Source organism: Aethalodelphis obliquidens, unplaced genomic scaffold, assembly GCF_003676395.1.
Source record: "Aethalodelphis obliquidens isolate GAN/ISIS:26980383/991018 unplaced genomic scaffold, ASM367639v1 scaffold5, whole genome shotgun sequence".
Lineage (NCBI taxonomy): Eukaryota > Metazoa > Chordata > Mammalia > Artiodactyla > Delphinidae > Aethalodelphis > Aethalodelphis obliquidens.
This window is the reverse complement of record NW_020837949.1, coordinates 6,860,395-6,882,502: the sequence shown is the minus strand read 5'-3', so window position 1 is coordinate 6,882,502 and position 22,108 is coordinate 6,860,395. Positions and strand designations below refer to the sequence as shown.

The following is a 22,108-nucleotide window of genomic DNA, read 5'->3' as shown; positions in this document are numbered from 1 at the left end:
GGGGCGCCGGGGGCTCGCGCGACAGGCCCGGCCCGGCGCCCTCGCAGGCCCCGCCCGCGCCCCGGAGCGGAGGGCGCCCGAGGCCGCGTGCCGGCAGGGCCCAGAGCCGGCGCCCGGGGAGGCCCCGCGGGGCGGGGGGCCCGGAACGCGCGGTCCCCGGGCCCTGGCGGGGCCGTAACCGCGTCACCCACCCCGGCCCGGGCTTGCCGAGGGGCTTGCCGGCCGCACTCGCGCCGGGCCGGCGACGTGGGCGCGCAGCGTACCTCGTCAGGTCACACTGCGGCCACTCTGACGAAAAGATGTTTTAAACGTTGTATGGCCATCTTTCACCGAGCATAACGAGCGATTCTCCTTTCCCCGGCACCGGCTGTGATGGAGGGAAGGGGCCGCTGAGAGGTGATTCCGCCCTCCATTCAGCGGTGGGCAAACTTGGTCGCACATTAGAAGCACCTGAGCAGCTTAAGACTCCTGACGCCCAAGCCTCGTCCTGACCGGTTAAATCAGCGCCTCTGGGGTTGAGAATAGGCACCAGTCATTTCGTAAAGGTCCATAAGGATCTCAGTTCCGGAGTCAGAGCTCTAGAGCGGTGTGTGAAACACAAGGACGTGATGCTGAGAGAGGCCTGGATAGCTTTGCCCGGAGGAGAGTGTGGGAGCTGACCCTGGGCTGGACCCCGCGGAGCCTCCTCTGTCCCTGGCCTGGTTCTCAGCCAGCCGGGTTCTGACAAGTCCGCCAGGAGTTGCCGTGTCCTGTTTGATCATTTTTCAGCTTTAGGTCTCCAAACCTGTGTAGGGAAGCGGAACTTGCCGCCCCAAAATATGCCTCTTTGGCATAAGGATTATTTTAAGATGGTTATTTTAGAGGAGCTGCAGGCACAGGAGAAGCTCTGAAAACCAAGTAGGAGTTCCCTCTGTAAAACAGAAATCTCCGTCGCTCTACCAGGAAGAGGAGCGTGACTCAGTGTCTCTAAGAACTCTCACCAGCGGAGAAGGCAAGGACGTACATCTGCATAAACCCGTACACCCTTGTGTCCTGGTCTTTTCCTGGTCACCTCCTGTGACTGACTCCTCCACTCCCCAACATCATCTTCTGTCTTTAGCTGAAGATGGTATTTAAGGTAGTGGCCTGGGCCATTCTGGCGAGTAACTCAGTTTTCTGGGTCTCTCCCAGGTATACAGGAGGTATACTTGTTTTTTGTTTGTTTGATTTTATTTAGTTATTTTGGCTGCGTTGGGTCTTCATTGCTGCGCACGGACTTTCTCTAGTTGTGGCAAGCGGGGGCTACTCTTCGTTGAGGTGTGCAGGCTTCTCATTGTGGTGGCTTCTCTTGTTGCGGAGCACGGGCTCTAGGGGCAAGGGCTACAGTAATTGTGGCTCGAGGGCTCTAGAGCTCAGGCTCAGTAGTTGTGGCACATGGGCTTAGTTGCTCCGCTGCATGTGGAATCTTCCTGGACCAGGGCTCGAACCCGTGTCCCCTGCATTGGCAGGCGGATTCTTATCCACTGCGCCGCCACCGCCACCGGGGAAGCCCCGGAATACATGTTTTTAAACTTCGTTTTTCTCATGTTAATCTGTCTTATGTCAATTCGCCTATTAGAGCAGCTGAAGAACCTAGAAGGGTAGAAGGAAAATTTTTCTTCCCCAACACCTGCAAAAAGTAAACTGGGCCCAGTGACTCTCTGAACTTCCACCATCAGCCCTTGCCCCCTTCTGTAGGCCAGGCTGGAATGATGCCTGAATGAGCCCCAGTACATGGCTTTGCTGGAAATATTACTGCCTCTTATGGAGCAGGGTCTGGGGCCCAGACCCTGCTGCCCTTTCTCCCATGTCAGGAGTGATTCCCTGGAAGCTGGGTGATGCTCCTCTGTGGCTGTCACAGCTGCTCTGAGTTAGAGAGGGCAGTGAGCATGCCTGTCCCTACCTGCCCAGCGCACCTCTAAGTAATAGGTCTCCACTTCGCCCAGCCTGAGGGCCTCTTCAGCAGCGACGGAGAGAACAGAAAATGACACCTCCTCCTGTCCCATGTGGCAAGGAGATGCCATTTCAGCCCCGCTGTCCAGTAAGCCCTGGGTAGCTGGTATGGTATGGGGCCAGTTCCCAGGTCACCAGTGCACAGTGACCACCCCACTCTCGGTCACAGGGCTCAGCTCCTAACTGGCACCCAGGGGACCTCGCCCTCCAGGGTAAGGACCCAGAACTGGGGGAGTACCAGAGGGCCGGGACCATCAGGTACCCCTCCCCCCTGGGAAGCAGAGGGGGCTGGGAGGTCTTCTCTTCCTCTTAGAGATGTCCCCTCCTCCTCTCCTCAGTGAATGACATTTTTTGGCAAACCCACTTTTAATTTGGAAAATATGAATACGTACTTACATAAGGAGACAGAGCTGCTCGTCTGCTCTCTTGCTCGGGCTCCCGGTGTCTCCCTTGGCCACAGCCCTGCTGGGAAGGGTGGCAGCCCAGTTACCTGAACTGTGTTTTTTGTCACCTGCAGCACCTAGAACTACTCCAGTTGACAGTGCAGCGAGATGCTGTGGAATGACCGGCCACTTCTCTGTGGCTCTATTTCATCATCTTTAAAGCAGAGATAGATAATCATTCTTGCCCTAACCTGCTTAGAGATCGCTGGGAAGATTAGGGGCAGATGACTGATATGAAAATTTTTACTTTGAAACAGCAAACACTGGGCAGCTCTAGAGTTCATCATTAAGTCTAGCCCATGAAGAAAACAGATGGGCTCGCCAAGGAAAGTGGTTCGTGACATTTTAGCCTGGGGTCCACAGCCTTGACCTCTCAAGGGTCAAGGTGGGGTCGTAAACTAGTGGCCAGCTTGACTCCTGCAGGTGGGAAGTGGGAAGATTGGGTGGGTGGCTGCCCGAGCTCTTGCTGGCATGTTAAGGAACACCATAGCCTGAGAGGCAGGGGCTTGGCAGGAGAGCGAGACTCTGCGGCATTTGATGAGCTGTCCCCTGCTCTCAGGCCACCCTGCCTCCTCACACAGGGTCTCATCCCCGCTGTCACTTTCTCCCTCCTCGCACAGGCTCAGGAATGGGACATGGACGCCCGGCGACCAATGCCTTTTCAGTTCCCACCCTTCCCAGATAGGGCACCCGTCTTCCCCGACCGCATGATGAGAGAGCCCCAGCTGCCCACGGCAGAGATCTCTCTCTGGACCGTGGTGGCCGCCATCCAGGCCGTGGAGAGGAAGGTGGATGCCCAGGCCAGCCAGCTGCTAAACCTGGAGGGCCGGACGGGGACGGCCGAGAAGAAGCTGGCCGACTGCGAGAAGACGGCCGTGGAGTTCGGGAACCACATGGAGGGCAAGTGGGCGGTGCTGGGGACCCTGCTGCAGGAGTACGGGCTGCTGCAGAGGCGGCTGGAGAACATGGAGAACCTGCTGAGGAACAGGAACTTCTGGGTCCTGCGGCTGCCCCCGGGCAGCAAGGGCGAGGTCCCCAAGGTAAGTGGCGGTCCCCACGGGCAGGGGTGGCGGAGAGGACCAGCCCACGTGGACAGCGCTCTTTTTGTCAGGCTTTCTCACAGGCGTCTCTGGCTCCCTGTTGCCTGACTAAAGTGTCTTCTTCCCAAAGCCTGCCTCCACTCTAACCACTTCATCTGGAATGTTCCACCGCCGCGAGGCTGGCCTCCAGCCATTCCCCACAGAGCCCGCAGGTGTCCCTCCCCAGGCGTCTGGGTGTCCGCAGATTCCGACAGCGCCTCATGCTTGGGTTTTCCCCTTGGCACCTGCAAATGACCCTTTGTCATTGGTTGTCTTCGTGTCTGCTCCTCTGAATGGTTGGGGACTGACCCAGACCACGCCAACCAGGGTCACTTGAGTCATGGCCACCGCCCTCCGGTGGGCCCTCCTCACAGTTCAGAATTCACGCTCCGTTTCCTGTTCCGTTTTCTCTCCTGCTGTCCCCGGCTCATCAAGCCTGCGGGCTCGGTCAGCACACTCCTGAGAAGATGGGGTCACCCTCCGGAGACTCCACGTGCAGCTGCGTGTCCTCTGCCTTCCTGTTACCGTGGGCTCGCACCCCACCCCTTCACTTGCTCCAGGAAGTCACGCAGCATCTGCCCTGTGTCCCCTGCATCGTCACCTCCTCCCTCTCCACTAGCTCATCCCCGCCTGCAGCGTCGCCCATCTCTGTAATAAAAAAAAACTCCCTCCAGCGGTGCCTCATTTCTCTGCTCCTCTTTCGAGCGGTCTTTACTTGCTGTCTCCAATTCTTTCTTCATTGTCTCTCTCTCCCTTTTTTAACCTTTTTTATTATAGAAAATTCAAACCTAGACAAAGTAGATCGAATTGTGTGATGAACCCTCATGAATCCATCGTCCAGCCTCTGCAGTTATCAGCTCTTGGACAATCTTGTTTCATCTAACTCCCTACCCACATCCCCCTCCCATTTTATTCTGAAGCACATCCCAGACAGCAGGTGTTTTAATTGTAAACATTTCAATAGGTAGCTCTAAAAGGTAAGGACTCTTTTTTTAACGTAATAATCTCAAGATTATCACTACCATAACAAAGATCTCAACCTACTCCAATATCCAGTCAGTGTTCAGATTTTCAGTTCTTCCAAAAATATTATATATTTTTTTCTGTTAGTTTGCCTGAATCAGAACTCAAATAAGTCCACACGCTGTGATTCCTGTGTCTCTTAAGCCTTTTCAATCTGTACGTTCCTCCTTCATCTCTCTCATTTTTCCTTGTAGTTTATCTGTGGAGGAAACTAGGCCATCTGTCCTGAGGAACTTCTCACTCTCTGGATTCTGCTGTTGCATCCTCTGTGGTCTACATTTAACGTGCTCCTCTGTTCTCAGTATTCCAGTCAATTGGTGACTGGATGATTCTCCCGGGAACCCACGTGGTTGAGGCTTTTGCTGCTACTTCTCCGTCCTAGTGGTCTTGCCAGGGCCCTAATGACATCCATGGTATTAAAGCCAAGGGTTGTTAAAGCCGTGGTATTAAAGCCTCAGTCTTCATCTCCCTGCCCTGTCAGCAGCATTTCACGCAGGAGACCCCTCCCTCCTTGAAACACCTGTCCGCGTGCCCTCCAGGCTCCCCGCACCCCCTTGGTCCTTTTCCTGCATCACTACCTGCTTCTTCTCAGTCTTCTTCGCTGCTTTCCCCTCCTTTTCCTGACTTCTAGTGTTTGGCATGGTCCAGGGCTCCGTCCTGACCTTCTGCTCACTCTCTACACTCCCTCCCTCGTGATTTCATCCAGGCTCAGCGTTTTAGATGCTGTCAGCTCTCAAAGGCAGTCTTTCCCTCCCGCTCTGTCTCTGTATCCTGCCCAGACTTCCTCCTTGAATGCAGAGTCACGTTCCTACCTGTTAATTCAGCATCTCCGTCAGGATGTCAGTAAGCATCTTAGATTTAACTCGACCAAACTGAACCCCCGATTTCTGCCTGAACCCTGTTCTACTCAAAGTCGTCCTCCTCTCCGTCGAAGACAAGAGCATCCTTCCAGCTGCTCAAGCCACAGGCCTTAGGGTCATCCTTCTCTCCTTTCTTTCTCGCACCCAACTTCCGCTATATTGGTAAATACCATCTGATTTTTCTTCAAAACATATGCACAGCCCAGCCACTCCTCCCCGCTTCCACGGCTCCCGCCTTCGTCTGTTGAAGCTGTCATCGCCTCCCGTCTGATCATTGCCACGGCCTCCGCCCTGGTCCTCTTGTCTCCATCCTGGGCCCCCACCCCATACAGTCTCTTCTCAGCAGAGCAGCCAGAGTGATCCTTTAAAAATATCAATCAGTCATGACTTCCCTGGCAGTGCAGTCCAGTGGTTAAGACTCTGCACTTCCACTTCAGGGGCCATGGGTTTAATCCCTGGTCGGAGAACTAAAACCCCGCATGCTGCACGGCGAGGCTAAAAAATAAATATTCGTTGCTTTCTTCCCTGCCCCCGTACCCCCAATAAGGAGGAAGAAAAAATACAAATCAGTCATATTACACCTCTGCTTAAAACCCCCCAAATGGCTCCCCAACTTATTGAGCATAAAAGCCCCCATTTCGTCACTGGCCCCTTCCCTCTGGCCCACCCATCCGACCTCCTTTCCCTCTCACCCCCTCTTGCCCACTTGTTGCTCCCCACGGTCCCATGGCAAGGACTTTCCTCCACTGAAGGGCCCCCGCCCCGTCGCCCCCATCAGCGGTTCTGCTAAGCTGTCACTGGACTGCTGTCCCTTCCTGGCCACCCAATCCCGGCGCACTCTTTCCTCGGTCCCTGCTCTCATTTCCTCCAAAGCACTTACACCATCAGTCATCTTAAATACTTACTTTTTTTTTTGTCTCTTGGTTGGTTTCCCTCTTCTTGGTTCACTGCAGTGTCTCCGTGTCTACAGCAGTACCCGGCTTATAGCAAAACATGTTTGCCGAATGACCCTCCAGCTGGAGGGCTCACGCTTCCACGTAAGGCACTGGGCCTTCTTGGTCTTTGTATCTGGTAGCCGACCCAGTGGCTTCGCCGGAGGAGGTGCTGGATGGTGATCCATTGAGGCCACGCAGAGCTGAGTTCTAACAGTGGCTGTGGCTCCTCCCTAAGCCACCCCCACCACTGCAGCCCCCAGGGGCTCGTTTTTGTCGAGTTTGGCTTATATAACATATTGCTGTGCGGCATAGGTGGCATCTCCTCCCACGCTGCCCTTTGCCCTCGTCTGCGCCCTGCTTTAACTCGGTGCTGCGTCCCGGCCCTGCTGCGCGTTCTGTGTGTTGGGCCAGGCGTTGGGGGTCTTGAGTTGACACCTACCCTCACGGAACAATGGAATGGTTGTGGGGTCCGGAATTAGAAGGCTTGGGTTTGAATCCTGGCTTTGCCACGTGCCGGTTTTCCTACCGCAGGTCAGCTATGTTTTGTGTTGTCTCTGAGCCTCCTCAGTTCCTCTTTGGAAAGAAGTGAAGTGTAAATAAGTAATTTAGTAAATAAATTCCCAGGCGGTCTCTCTGAGCTTCAGTGTTCTCACCTGTAACACGAAGATGATACTATGCCTACTTCGTGGAGTTGTGAGGGTTAACTGATATCGCTGATGGGACAACACTATGTAGCTCATTGTAGTAGTTCTCTATTGCCATGTAACAAATGACCCCAACCCTTAGCAGCCTAAAAAAAATGATTATTTATCATTTTACAATTTTCGTGGGTTAAGAATTCAGGAGCCGCTTAGCTGAGTGGTTCTGGCTCAGAGTCTCATGAAGTTACAGTCAAGCTGATGACCTGCAGATGACTGATGGGCTGCAGTCATCTGAAGGCTTGACTGAGGCTGGAGGACCGGCTTCCAGTACGCCCACTCGCCTGTTTTGGCAGGAAGCCTTAGCTAGTTCCTCACCACTTGGACCTGCCCCACAAGGCTGCTTGAGCATTCTCACAACATGGCTGCTGGCTTCCCCTAGAGTGAGTGATCCAGAAAGAGAGACCAGGATGGAAGCTACAATGTCTTTTATGACGCAGCCTTAGAAATTGTATACCGTCACTTCTTTATTCATTTGTTAGGAGCAAGTCACTCAATCCTGCACTCAAGAGGAGGAAAATTCGGCTTTATTTTTTGAAGGGATTGTCAAAGAATTTGCAGACATATTTTAAAACCTCCATAACCAAACGGCACCATGAGAATGTTAATTAATGTTGCTGGCAGTAGTTTCAGTTCGTTGTAGACTCTTGGCCTTGCTAGATGCATTCTCTTTGTCAGATTCAAATTTCAGGCTGCTGTCTCTCAGCTTCTCTGTGCCTCGTGGGTTCTATTAAATTGGTTAATTGTTCATGGATAATTCATGGATATTCTTTCCTGTGTGGCTAGGCTGTGGGTTCCCTGCAATCTTGGCCCATGTCTCAGGGTTCTGCTGCATCCTAGCGGAGTGAGGTTTTTGCAGAGTGATGTCTATTTCCAGTTGTGGGACCATGATTCTGGAATTTTGACTGGTGAAGCGGGGACAGAGGAGTTGGTGTGTCGGAAAAGATAACAAACTTGGTTTTGGATACATTTAGTTTGAGGTACTTAAAAGATGAATAGGGACTTCCCTGGCGGTCCAGTGGTTAAAACTTCACCTTCCATTGCAGGGGGTGCGGGTTCGATCCCTGGTCAGGGAGTTAAGATCCCACATGCCTCGTGGCCAAGAGAACAAAACATAAAACAGAAGCAATATTGTAACAAATTTAATGAAGACTTCAAAAAAATGGTCCATATCCAAAAAAAAAATCTTAAAAAAAAAAGATGAATAAATGAAGCCACTCAGAAGGCTATTGAAATGTGAACTTTGAAGGGAGGAAGGAAAGCTGAAGGGTGTCATCTGCAAAGAAGTAACCACTGAACCCGTGAGAAGAATGAAGCTGCCAAGGGGAAAGTGACGAAACAGGGCAGGGTGAGAGCAGAACCATGGCCCCGGGGCGAGGAAGAGGGAGCAGTACAGGAGACGTGAACCAGGTGGGCAGGAGGCAGCGTGGTCGTGGAAACCAAGCAGGAGGAAATTCCAGGAAGGTGGTCTGACCTTTCAGAGAGGTCTGAAGGGGTGAAAGCTAACAGCAGGAGGCTGATGACCTCTCAGGATGAGGTTTCAGAGAGTAGAGGATGCTCATAGACAGATTTCGGGGGTTAAGATGCCTGGATGGGGAAGAAAGCACAGAACGTGTGTCTCGGGATGTATCAAGTGAAGGGGAAGAGTAGACTCATTTGTGGTGGCAGAGTTGAGTGGGGCTCCTCTCGGGTTGGGGGTCCTGAAGGGGGAGACGGAGAGACGGAAAATGCCAAAGGGAAAAGGTGGTTTGGGTTGAGTTTCACAGGCAGGAGGAGGAGAAATGAAGGGTGCACGTGGGGGGCAGGGGTGCTGGCTTGGCAAGAAGGAGGGCGGAGGTGGGAGTTTGTCAACAGCGACCTGCCATCGAGGGGAGACCGGAGGAGATGGCGGGAGGCCCGGGGAGCACTGGGGAGAGGTAAGCGTGCGAAAGAAGCCCCCCGGGGAACACAGGGAGATGCCGGCGAGATCGCCAGGAGGCCTGAGTGTGTGGCGGTTGTCGCCTGCAGAATTTTGTGACTTTTATCTAGAGCAGAGAATTAAAATGAAGAAAGGGGTCTGTATCCGTTTTCCCAGGTTGGGGATTTGCCGAAGTCGGGTGGAAGGTCCAGGGAATTAGGAGTTCTAGTTCCGTTTCTAAAGATGGGAGTGAGCTGTCAGTCAGTGGGTGACATACAGGTCTGCACGTGGCCCTTGCCCAGTCGCCCTTAGGGTGATGAGCACCTGATGCCAGGGCTGGCCTTTATCGTTTGTGTACGAGCACTGCCCACTTACCAGGCAGTGCGCCAGCAGGCCTGACACCGAGAGTGCTGCTTTTTTCATTCGCACAAAGGTGCCATGTGTCAGGTACAGAGACCGATGGACTAGGGTCAGGGCCTTGGGGAGAACTGAGGGCTTGGATTTCAGAGTGAGAGGGAAAGGCTGGTCCAGCAGGGATGGGAAAGTGGTAGGAGGTAAGGCTATGTGGTCAGAGAAGTGAAGCTCAGATATTGAAGTCTTGGAAGTGAAACCATCTTGAACAATTCTGTCCGAGATGAGGCCATGATGGTGAGTGACTGAAATGAGTACAGACAAGAATCCTCGTCGAACTGAAATAACAGCTTTATGGAGCAGATTAGATGACCTTGAACACCAGGTGACTGACACTGGATGCTGGATGACTCAGGCCACAGTGGGACCTTCCTAGTGTTGGCAACAGCTATTCAACACATTCAACAAATATTTATTGACTCCAAACTACATGCTTTTAGATGCTTGGGATGTAGCGGTGCACGAAACAGATCAAGATTCCGGAGCCTTAGCACGGGCAAGTTTTAGTGACAAAAACGCGACTGTGTACCTAGGGGTGACCTGACTGAAGTACAGGTTCTATAACAGGGTTTTATTGGACTTGGCTCGCTGATACGCACTCCAGGAACCTACTGCATCTCTGTCACCCTGAATGCCAAAAGCTTTACCTTCAGGTACCCAGTTTACCTAAAAGTGAAATTACAAAGGATGTGGTTAAATGCTTAATTTTTACTTATTTATTTATTTATTTTGCTGTACGCGGGCCTCTCACTGCTGTGGCCTCTCCCGTTGCGGAGCACAGGCTCCGGACGCACAGGCTCAGCGGCCATGGCTCACGGGCCCAGCGGCTCCGTGGCACGTGGGATCCTCCCGGACTGGGGCACGAACCCGTGTCCCCTGCATCGGCAGGCGGACTCTCAACCACTGCGCCACCAGGGAAGCCCTAAATGCTTAATTTTTAAAAGGTAGTGGTTACTGGAGGCACAAGATGATCAGGAACAGAGTGGACTGACTCCACTGAAACGGGCCGGGCAAGATGGGGGCCGTGGCAGCGGGCCCAGTGCCCCTGATGGGGAGTTGGTGGGGGGAGGAGCGAGCAGGGGGTTCCAGACTAAAACTCTTGTTGGCCCAGGTTCCGGTGACTTTTGTAGACATTGCTGTTTACTTCTCTGAGGACGAGTGGAAGAACCTGGATGAATGGCAGAAGGAGCTTTACAACAACCTGGTTAAGGAGAACTACAAAACCCTGATGTCCCTGGGTAAGGGCGCCTTCCCTCCCCTGTGGCGAGCACCTTGGGAGTGGGGAGTGAGATGCTTCTCGACCCATGGTGCACCACCCCCGGGCAAGGTGTTTCATGTTTATACGTCACGGAAACTCAAGAAACGATTTGCTTGCCTGCTAGGAAGTTAGAATGACTTGTAACAGAATGGAAAGTAAAAACAGGGCCTATCACTGCGGGGCTGAACACTGTGCTGCCACCATTTTGGAATCACAGCCAAACAGCATCACTACGCGCTGACTCCCAGCAGCCTTGGATAAGCCCCAGTCGCTCTGCTGCTGGCTTTCAGAGACCAGAAACTGGAGAATCTATTGACTTGTTTTCATAGTTCCTCGTGAGAGATTACCTGACGTACTCACATAACGGCCACCACCTAGAGGACTGCTGGGGTGGGGTGGGGGAGGGGAGAGCTCCACATCGCCCTTGATCGGGGCCCATCGATCAGCTTCACTCAGCCCTTCCTTCCCTTCCACCTCATTCCAGACTCGGAAGGTCCAGTGTCCAAGCCAGATGCTCCACCCCAGGCCGAGCCCCGGGAAGAGCCTTGCGTGTGGGAGCAGCGTGACCCCGAAGAGAGAGAAATCCTGATGGATCCAGACACAGGTGATGGCAGCCGAAGACAGCCCTAGGTCCAGGGCAGGGTGGGAGAGAAGCACCGCCATCCCTGCATGAATTCCAGGCGGGCTTCTCCTGAGTTGTTCGTGGGGCCAGTTCTGCTGCCCTTGAAATTTGGCGGTCACCTACAGGAAGAGTTTCAGGGCCAGAAAGCGCACCACAGATGTTTGTTTTTTGGGTCAGAACCGTGTAGCTCGAGATGCCCAGGTAAGCTGGAGAGAAGAGGAAGCAGCGGGGGCGGGGGGGGCGCCTTGCAGCCTCCCAGCCCTGATGGGCGCCCTAGACCCGAGTGCAGCTCCAGCCTAGGGAGGTGGGCAGAGGAGGCTCTGCGTGGCGCACGTGGGGTGCGTGGCCGACTGCTTCAGGCCTGGCTGTCTCCTTCAGCGTCCTCACCCCGTTCTCACAGACGCCCCATCACAGGCAGGCTTACCCTCCAAAGCTTTCTCCTCATTCACGGGAGATCTTACGTTCTGAGGATCCAGTTCCCCGAGAACGTCACACCTGGTGATGGGAGGTGCGAGGCTTCTCGGGACCTCAGCTCTCCTGAGCACTGTTGGGCCAGGTGAAATCTGGTCCTTGAACTGTATTCTCTGCCTTCTCCCAGGAGCCTTCACCCGTTGGGGCCCTCTGCCCTTCCTCCCTTTTCAGTGGAGGGTGTATTCACCGAAACTTCCCTAGAAGGTGGCTCAAGGCGGCCCCCTCCCCGCATTCTGCTCTCTTTATTGAGATATAATTCGCATGCTGTAAATTCACTCTTGAAGTGTATCATTCAGTTCGCCAAGTTGTGCAGCCATCATCACTATCTAATTCCAGAACGTTTTCATCATAGGGAACCCCACCCCCATGAGCAGTCACTCCTGTTCCTCTGGGCCTCCCCCGCCCAGCCCCTGGTTCTGCTCTCTGTTCTCTGGGCCTCCCCCGCCCAGCCCCTGGTTCTGCTCTCTGTTCTCTGGGCCTCCCCCGCCCAGCCCCTGGTTGCTATGCATTTGCCTCTTCTGGACGTTTCGTCTAAATGGCTCCTTCCCTGTCTTAGGTACCACAAATGTGTGAGGTCAGCAGCTGTGGTAGCCTTTCACAGTAAAGCAATGTAACCTCAGCCGTTTCACTGAGTTATCATCCATCCCTGTGCCAGATAGAACAGGGACCACTGTGGCCTTTTTATGGATGGACCAAGCAGACTGAGAGACAGAGAGGGCAAGTGACTCATCCTCTGGGCTGGGGGCAGAGGTGAAACCAGGATCCGTGTCTTCCACTTCCTCATGTAGTCTCTTTCCTGCTGTCTCCTGGGGGGGCTAGTGTTATACATCACACCATAGACCCTCATAAGAGGAACATGCCCCTGTGGTCACGTCACGGGGTCTGCATGGAAGACATGTTATTGTCTTTTATGCAAAAGGATGCTGTGCCTTATCCATTCCAGGAAGGGATGGGGTTGCTTCCCTTTGCCCAGTCTAACTTCGTGTGTGTGTGTGTGTGTGTGTCTGTCTGTCTGGCCCACTCTTCCTGACTGGGGTGCAGAACAAGGACGAATGTCTCCCACATGGAGGGAGACCTATGGCCTGTCCTGATTAGCACCCACCCAGCGTGGGCTGTTTCTGGAACCCTGTCCCAGCCTTACCACACCTCATTTTGTGGCTTGGCCTACCCCGTTGTCCTGAATGTCAATCGCCTCTCTGCTCCCAGGACCTTCTGCTCCTGGGGGTTCCCCATAGTTGCCCAGAGAAACCCAAGACCCCTGTGCTCTTCCCTGGCCAGTGCTGTCAGCCGTGCTCCTGACCCCGAGAAGGTCCAGCTGATGATCATTCATGAAAACGGCACCAAACGATGTGATTCTCTGTCCCCAGGAGCAGAGCCCCTGGTGCCTGCACAGGACACGTCCTCTCAGGTGAAGCGGGAGGAGGCCCTGTGTGCCCGGGGTCAGCGGGGCCTGGAGGAAAGAGCCATCCCCACAGAGTCCATTACCGGTGAGTGAGCTGACTGGCCGCCCAAGCCGGGTGGCAGAGGAAAGTCCAACGTGGTCTGCGGGCGCCCAGCGTTGTCTGATGTGTGTGCCAGGCCAGAGGCCTGAGCTGAAACCGGAAGATTGTGGGTCCAGGATGGATGGAGAGACAGGGTTTCCCACGAGCCGCAGACTCGGCACACGACGTGGACGAGTTGCCAGCATGTCTGGGCTTAGCCGTTCTGTTTTCTCTTCTTTGTAATATCAGTTTTTAACTGTTCCTTTCTTCCCTTGGAAAGCAGTGTCTGCAGAAGTACTGAGTGTGAGGCGTTTTACAGGTCCCGTGGGTGGGGGAATCTGGGGGTCCGTGAGACCTGCTCCCGACTGGTGGGAAGAGCTTTCGTTGTTTTAACCAAGCACTTATGGCTGATGCCTCTGTGTCAGGCCCCACACGGCCACAGTCCTGTCAGGGGGTCTGGATAGCTCCTCTTCGACGGCATTCTGGCTGGACTTTGTATGTGAGATCTCTGTTAGAGAAGATATGTATTTATTAGTCGGAGTTCTCCAAACAGTCAACAGGGTGAGTGTGTGCTTGCGTGTGTGTGCGCATGTGTGTAGAGATATTGATTGAGTGATTGAATTTAAGGAGCTGGCTTCTGCCAACTAGAGCACCGGGGCAATCTGCCGGCAGGATTCCCTTTTCCTCGGGATGTCAGTCTCTTGTCATTAAGGCCGTCAGGTGGTGGGACGGGGCCCACTCACATTATGGAAGGCAGTCCACCTTACTCAAAGTCTTGTTGAACTCCTCAAAACAAATAAAAACAACACAGAAACATCGAGAAGAATGTTTGGCCCGGTATCTGGGTACTGTGGTCTAGGCAAGTTGACACATAAAATTAACCGTCACAAGATATATTAACACACTGTAGCTCTTTACTTATCCACAGGTTAGAGCTCCACAAACCTCATCCCCCTTAGTCAAAGCCTCACACTCATAGGTGAGTGATAGCAGCCCTTTCCGCTTCCCAATTCATCCGGCCAGTTCCTCAGAGAGCATCACAGTGCTTCAGAGGGATCTTTAAGAGATAAGAAGGCAATAAAGGGTAAATGAGGTTTAATAGACTCTGCAGAGGAAAGAGGGTGTAGGATACATCTTAGAAAAACCCCATTAAGATGGTTAAGATAAAAGGCTTCCTGGGGCTTCCCCGGTGGCGCAGTGGTTGAGAGTCCGCCTGCCGATGCAGGGGACATGGGTTCGTGCCCCTGTCCGGGAAGATCCCACATGCCGCGGAGCGGCTGGGCCCATGAGCCATGGCCGCTGGGCCTGCGCGTCTGGAGCCTGTGCTCCACAACGGGAGAGGCCACAACAGTGAGAGGCCCGCGTACCGCAAAAAAAAAAAAAAAAAAAAGCCTTCCTGGAAGGTGTCATTTTCCTGGACGGTCCCTGCAGGAGAAAGACCTCCTTCCACGGTGTTGCTCAGGCCTCAGGCGTGAACCTCGGTTGAAGGAGTTAAGTTCCTGAAGGACAGGAAAGCTCTCTCGATGACATCACTGTTATGTCACCCCCATGTAGTATCCACTTATTTGCGGCAAAAGCTCCAGCAGCTGAGGCCAAGCTGACCTAAAGCTTTTAATTAACTAGAGTAATTACTGCTGATGTTTAGGGAAAAGAACTCATTGCATGACACGAGAGACTTAAAGCACCACCTTGCGGGCGTTTCCGTGTCCCCTGACACCTTTGCTGCTCTGTTCCCACAAGCAGACTCACCAGCTTCTGCCCAAGACCTCCTGTCCCGGATCAAGCAGGAAGACCCCCCGTGCGTGTGGGCTCAGCAGGAGTTGGCGGAGAGGGACATTCCAACGGACCCCAACTCAGGTGAGTGCGCCGTCGGGGCACGTGGAGATGACTTCTGTAACCGCCAGAAAATCTATCCGATCGAGTCACTTTGGTCAAAGGCCAGTGAAAGACTCAGGGGATAAACTACAGTGTGTTCCTCAGGTGGTGACTTTGTACACATTTCGGCATATAACTATTAGAAAAGTGGGGAGGATTTCTCTAAAGGAATCATCACACTGATAATTTGTACTGTCAGTGAACTGATACTAACATGACTTCACTGATTTCTGAAATATAATTAAAAAGCCTTTTAAAAGTGGTATATATTTCTGTGACAGAAAGAAAGAAAGTAATTTTACTTTTCCCGGAGTCTTCCTTGAGTGAATAGTAGTTAGATGTCTCCCAGGAAACTTCTGGGGAAAGTCCAGGCATAAAGGGAAGCATAAAAGAACAATAGGGAAGCTCTGCCCGCCCAGGCCCCATGTGCGTGTACACGCGGGTGTGTGTGCGCATGCGGGTGTGCGTGTGCATTTGTGTGCGTGTGCACTGTGTGTGCGCGTGTGTTCACATATGCTTGCAGAGCTGGAGGAGGCCAGTGTCATCTTGTTTGCTGGTTGTGACCCCAAAGTCTCATGCAGCCCCGCACACCAGGAAAAGAAGCAGCTGTAAGATCTAGGATTCCGTGTCGTTTGTCAACTCTACAGCTTCACAAGGGGGGAAGTTGAAGGGGTCCAGGGCAGAAGAGGAAGCAGTGCCCTCCCGACAGAGAGGCGGCAGTGTCCACGGCAGTTCCTATTAATGACCTTTGTCCACTGCTTCTGCCGTTGCCGATCTGGAAGGCCGACCTCTCCTCCCTTGGTCCTGTGGGCCATCAGAGGCCAGGCTCCCCTCCGGCCTGGCCCCGCAGATGGCCCTGGGGCTCCGAGGACAGAGCCAGAAGACCTGGGTTCCGGTCCTGGCTCTGCCTCCACACAGCCTCCTCCCCGGCAGCAGGACCAGTGAGGTCCCATCTGGGGAGGCTGTTGACGGGGTGGGGACAGGGATACCCAAACTGCCACACGCCCTCTGAGCAGAGCAGCGGCCTCTGCACGTGGCGGTGTTCGAACTTCCGGTGGGATGCTCGGTGGAAAGCAACAGGCTCTAAGACTGCCTTCTTTCCCCGAACAGAGTCTCTGATCTCCGCACACGACATCTTGTCATGGATAAAGCAGGAGGAGCAGCCGTACCCGTGGGGCCCTCGCGACACCATGGAAGGAGAGCTCGGATTAGATTCTGGCCCCGGTGAGTGGCGCACCCAGCGGGGCCCCTGGGTGTTTTGTCCACTGGGACGGTTGCTCACCCAGCCTAGCCCCTTGTAGGGTGATGTTCTGTCATGGCAGCCTTTTGAAGGCCTGTATCAAAGCACTGTCCCCTTTCCTTCTGGAGGATGGCAGGTATGTTAGCTTCCTAGGGCTGTCTTGACAAAAATACCCAACTGGGTGGCCTAAAACAGCAGAAATTTATTCCTTCATAGTTCTGGAGGCCTGGAGCCTGAAATCAAAGGGTCGGCACGGCCATGCTCCCTCTGAAAGCTGTAGGGGAGCCCTGCCTTGCCTCTGCCTAGCTTCTGTGTTTGTTGGTGATCTTTGGTGTTGCTTGGTCTGTGGATGTGTCACCCCAATCTTCTGTCTTCACACGTTCTGTGTCTTATAAGGTCACAAGTCACCTTGGATCAGGGGCCTGCCCTCCTCCAGTATGACCTCATCTTAACTACACCTGGAAAGATCCTATTTCCAAATAAGGTCACATTCTGAAGTACTTGGGGGGTCCAGATTTTGATGTTATCTTTTGGGGGGATATAATTCAACCCATCACAACAGGGAAAGGCGAGCAGTCTGGGAGCGAGCTGAGGCAGTGGTGTCAGCAGCAGGTGATGGCAGCAGGTGGCTCACACACTAGGAAACACGCACCAGAGCACCCTGGCAGCTGACCTCCCAGAGTAACTGGGAAGATCCTGAAGCCCAGATAGGAAGAGGGGAGTTTCTTCTGCCGGCAAGTGTGAGGCCAAATACCTCCCCTGACATGGGTCTCTTGGGTCTTTCTGGAAGCCCCCTGACTGGCTGAGGACCTCTGGCACGTGTTGGTGGGTTAGGTAACGCGTCGCATCAGGCTCACATTCCTTGCCAGGGCCGGTACCACTGAAACAGCTGGCTTAATGTCCTCTGGGTGATTGGGGTGGTGAAGGGACAGTTAATCATATGTTCCTTGCTCACATTCCTGACACCCTCTGAGAGCTCGAAATCCATGTCAGAGCTGAGGACATGGGTTATTTCTGAATCTGAAGGGACATTTAAAACCCAGGTGAGCGGATCTCACTCTCCGTGAGACAGACTCAGTTCAGTCTGGAAGAGCAGAGTGGGGCCGGAGGAATGGGCAGGGGATGGCAGAGGAACAGTGCACATCCTTGTCTAAAACAGAATTTCAGTTGTCCTCTTTCTAACCTGCTGGTGGGGTGGGATGTGACAGGGACATCCGGGGGACCGCCTGTGAGGGCAGGAAGAAGTGATAGCGGTTGATGCTACCCCATCCTCTGCAGCACTCAGGCCACCATTTCTAGCCCTGGCCCTGAAGGCAGGGGTACCAGATCATCAAACATTGTGCCAGGAAACTCCTCCCAAATCTTTGTCCCTCAGCGCTGCCTTCCGACTTCTCCAACTTGGCTAAGAGCGTGTGGGCTTCAAGGAGCCTTTTCCTGGGACCTGCGTGGTTGTGAAAACAGCGTGAGAAACTCGTGCAGAAATCGCCAGGCTTTGCAAATTACCAAAACGCTTTCCTTCTCCAGTTCGAATATGCCGAGCGGCTCATAGAACAGTTTGCCTCGTGCTGTTTTGTCTCTGGGAGGCCTTAGAAAGTTTGCATTTGGGAAGAAAGGCCCAGAGTTGGGAGAGAGGGGTATCTGGAAACGCTTCTCCTGCCCGCCCAGTCACTAGAGCCTCGTATCAGAGCCTCTTGTCTTTCTCCCAAAATGAACCTGCCTTCCGCTCATTAATGTTGGGATGTGAAATTAGTATCTCACCTGTGATTTCTTTGAGGTTTAAAACCCACCTAGTGCTGTGGTTGCCAAGGACCACCAGGTGGACTTTTGGTAAGACATGGCATCATGTGGTAGTCTTCTGGAGGGGGCTTGGAAGGGGAGAGGGGGCAGGGCTAGAGAGTAAAACACAGAAATACATACATGTTCACGCCAACCCCCTTCCCTGGCCCTGCCGTAAACAAGAGAGAAAGACCCGGTGTCCTGCTTAACTCAAAGTCAGACGTCAGCCTAACCGGACGTTACCTTTTAGTAAAAAGGATTCCTGGCTTTATATATTAATGAGTGGATATTACTCTCTGCTCTCTGACAGTTAGTGTAAGACAGGAAAAAAGTCTGGTTCACTCAGAAGTAACATGCATGGGGCTCCACTGAAGCAGGAAGTGTGAATAGGGGTTTGGAGTTCAGTGGCTACCGGGTGCTTCTGGAGAGAGTGGGGAGCCTCAGGCCAGACCACCCTACCCGGACGCCAGCACTCAAAACACACTCGCAAGTCACAGGATACTATTTGAAAGCAGCCTCCTGAAATTCCCACGTACTGCCTTGGGTTAAAACTGGTTAAAACAGTGATTCCAGCCTTTTTTAGTCTCTGTTACTTAACAAGTATTTACCTCGTGCCTGTTCTATGCTACGCAGTACTACAGGCACTTGGAATAAGTGGTGAAGAAGGGCCAGGGGCCTTTCCTTTTGTGGGACGGTGATGAACGGCAATCACGCAAACAAGGTAAACTCAGGGTGGTAAACGCTCTGAGGTGACGACTCAGGGAAAACGGGGCCGGGAGTCGGGGCAGGAAAGGAAGAAGCACTCGAGTGTGTCCAGATCACGAGAAGGAGCTGACCACGGGGCTGCTGGGGAAGGGAAGGCCATAGGAAGGCCATCTGGGGAAGGAGGTTGGAGCAATAGACAAGGAGGAGTCTGACCACGTATGACCTATGGGCCAGGTTAGCGTCTGGATTTTATTCTAATATGAAAGGAGACTAACAGAGGGTTTGAAACACAGTGGTGACGTGATCTGGTTTACATTTTTAAAACGTACGTTTGGGAATTGACTGGAGTCAGGTGGGGAGAAAGGGCCAGAAGCAGGGAGACCATGTAGGAGCTAATGTAGTGGGTAGAGACCAGGTCAAGAGGTGATGGTTGGAAATATAACTGATAGATTGTCTGTGGTGGATGAGGAGACAAGAGTGACTCCTAGGTTTTGATCCGGAAACACTGGGCGAATGGTGGTGCTGTTTGCTGAAATGGTGAGTCCTGGAAAAGCAGCAGGTTAGCTGTGTAAATTAGGTGTTCTCCTCTGGACCCGTTCAACTTGAGATGACATCTAGGTAGCAATGTCAAGTAGACAGATGAACATAGGAGTCTGAAGTTGGAGAGCCTGGGGCTAGATTGATTGGGGAGTTACAGGTTGCAAGGACTTCTGACACCAACCACCTGGAATTAGGCCAGACTTCACAGGTGAGGCACCTCGTTCTCCACGTGACTGCTCTCATCTTACACAGCAGCTGCAAGTTCGAGGGTCCCCAGACCACCCGCACTTCTGACCAGCTGGCTGCAAATTCAGGGGTCTCCATTAACACCTCAGGTGCAGTAATTCCCTAGAACACCTCACAGGACTCAGGAAAGTGCTATACTTACAATTAGTTTTATTAGAGCAAGAGGATGGATTCAAATCAGAACCAGCTGAAAGGGGAGATCCACAGGACCAGGTCTGGGAGGGTCCTAAGCATGAAGCTTCTGTTGTCTACCCCCTGTGGAGTCAGGAGTGTCCTGCTGCCCGCACAGCGATGAGTGACAGTACTGCCTACCAGAGAACCGCACTGGAGCCTCTGTGTCCAGAGTTTTTACTGGGATTTCTTTACATACGTACAATTGATTGAATATTCAAACTGCTTTAAAGAATGAAGACATTTATTCTCTTACGTAACTAAGAGGTAGTCCAGTTCTAGCCTTGGTTGGCTCAAGGATGCAGCTATATTATCAAGGACGCAGGTTCTTTCCAACTGCTTGTTCGCTCATCCTTGGTGTGGATGGAGCAAGTTGGCCACAGCTGTTCCAAGTATCACCTTCAGACCCAGAGGGAAAGGAAAGGCCGTCTTTTTGCCTGCACTGTCTCCAAGGAGTGAGGATGCTTTCCCAGAAGCCTCCCAGCAAACACATCTCATCGGCCAGAACAAGGTCCCGTGCTTGTATCTGAATCAGTTACTGGCCAGTGAGTTCTAGGGTTAAAGTCCTCATGTTAGAGGTGGGAGGAGAAGGTGTGACGTAATCCCCATGGAGAGTGGAAAACTGGGGCATGCTGAGTCATGGGGTAGGATGCCAGGGTTTGAGGTGTGTGATCTTCTCCAGCAGCCTTCAGCTACTTGAGTGCTGTCACTGCATTGGGGTCCCCCAGGCAAGCCCAACAGAGGAGAGAGGGGCAGAGGGACCACAGGAGCTAAGCTGGGTCAGGAAGGGAGAACAGAGGCGGGGGGCGGGGCGGAGCAGGGAGGCAGTTGACAGAAGTGGTCTGGTGCTCACTCCGAGTTTGAAGAATGATCAGAGTAGGATTAGGATTGTTTGGGGTTGGGTTTCCTGGGAAACAGTCCCTGAGATGGAGGTTTACGTACACGTGGTTTCCTTGGGGGTCCTCTTGGGAATAACACCCACGAAGGAGGGAGAGTAGCCAATCGGGTAGAGGGAGAAGCAAGGCCCACAGTGCAGCTGTGACAGAGGCCACAGCCAAACCTGCAGGATTGACGGCATGACATCCTGGATTGAGGCTAGGAGAGTTACAGTGGCCCCTGCCCCTGGCCAGTGTCCTATGGAAATGGTTCTTTGCCTGGCCAGTGTTGGTTGGGATAGAGGCGGGCAGGCTGGGCCCAGTCTGTCTAGGAGTGTCACATAAGGAACACATGTCACGGGGAGGGGGCTCCTGCAGGAAGAAAGGACTGTGAACTGGGGATCGGGGAGGTGATGGAGGGTGAAGGAAAGAGAAGACTCCTAAATACAGTCAGCAAACCCAGTAGTGCCTTGGAAGTCGGAGTCCTGGGCCTCAGATCGCTGCTCCGATGCCCAGAGCCTGGGCTTTGTGCCCCACTGCCCCCAAGGTCGTGTGGAACCATGAACCCTGGAGACTCAGGGGTGCAGGAAAGGGCACCATTGCAGGAGCGAGACAGGCGCTTCCGGGGGAGGCTGGCTGGGCAGCCACTTCCACACGAGGATGAGGAGAGCGCCAGTCACGTGTGGTCCGCGGCCAGGTGGGGTCAGGCGCCAGGGTGGGACTCACATCAACCCAGCTGACCCTGCCGCAGTACAAGGCCGAAGGCTGCCTGCTTAGTGGAGACATAACTGCAAACCGCAGGGTGGTTATGCGCCCGGCCCCCTGCGTTCCCCTCCTGTAGGCCTTCAGACGGGCTTTTCACCTGGGAAAGGTTCTGGCCGACTCTCTCCCTCCAGTCGAGAGATTCTCCGTAGGTAAATTAGCACTGAACATCAGAATACAATTAAGTCTTATTATTTCCAGGCGATTCCGCCTTCCAAGGGGACTTCCGCAGAGCACCGCTCCTCTGCCCACCGGCTCCCGGCATCTGGGGGTGTTTCCTATCCTAACTGCGTGCCACCTGCCTGACCCGCTTCAGGTGCTCTCCAGCTGGCGGCTCTGTGCAGCTCCGAGGGTTGGGGAACCCTCGAGCACAGGGAACTTGATCATTTGCCTTGTTCAATCCCCTCATCCTTTAGAGAAGCTGAGGCCCGGCTAGCCTGTGACTCGCAGGAAGCCGCAGAGGAACTAGTTAAGGCCCGGGGCCCCCTTGCAGGGACGGCGTGAGTCCTGGATCGAGCAGTGTCAGCATGTCGCTTCTTCGTGTCTCCCCCCCCCAGGTGACAGCCTGCTGATGGTGAAGAACCCGCCCCCGGCCCCGCCGCAGCCCCCGCCCGCCCCGCAGAGCCTGCCCCCGCTGCCGGCGCCCCCCGAGGACGCGGGCGGCCCCGCGAGCCGCGGCGGGGGCGCGCTGCTGGACGACGGCTTCCCCGCGCTGCCTGGGGAGCGGGGCGCGGGCGGGGCGCAGGCGGGCGGCCAGGCGGGCGGCGGC

The 22,108-nt window shown here is 53.8% G+C and overlaps 1 protein-coding gene across 1 annotated transcript in view; it reads left to right on the top strand.

Annotated features, from left to right (window-relative positions):
- Positions 1-22,108, top strand: part of ZNF282 (zinc finger protein 282) — a 25,554-nt gene that overhangs the window by 791 nt on the left and 2,655 nt on the right. Inside the window, exons 2-8 of the mRNA XM_027101599.1 lie at positions 3,035-3,454; positions 10,429-10,555; positions 11,060-11,179; positions 13,036-13,155; positions 14,893-15,006; positions 16,135-16,248; positions 21,897-22,107. Coding sequence (XP_026957400.1) covers positions 3,035-3,454; positions 10,429-10,555; positions 11,060-11,179; positions 13,036-13,155; positions 14,893-15,006; positions 16,135-16,248; positions 21,897-22,107 — 1,226 coding nt within the window. The remainder of the gene's footprint in view (positions 1-3,034; positions 3,455-10,428; positions 10,556-11,059; positions 11,180-13,035; positions 13,156-14,892; positions 15,007-16,134; positions 16,249-21,896; position 22,108) is intronic.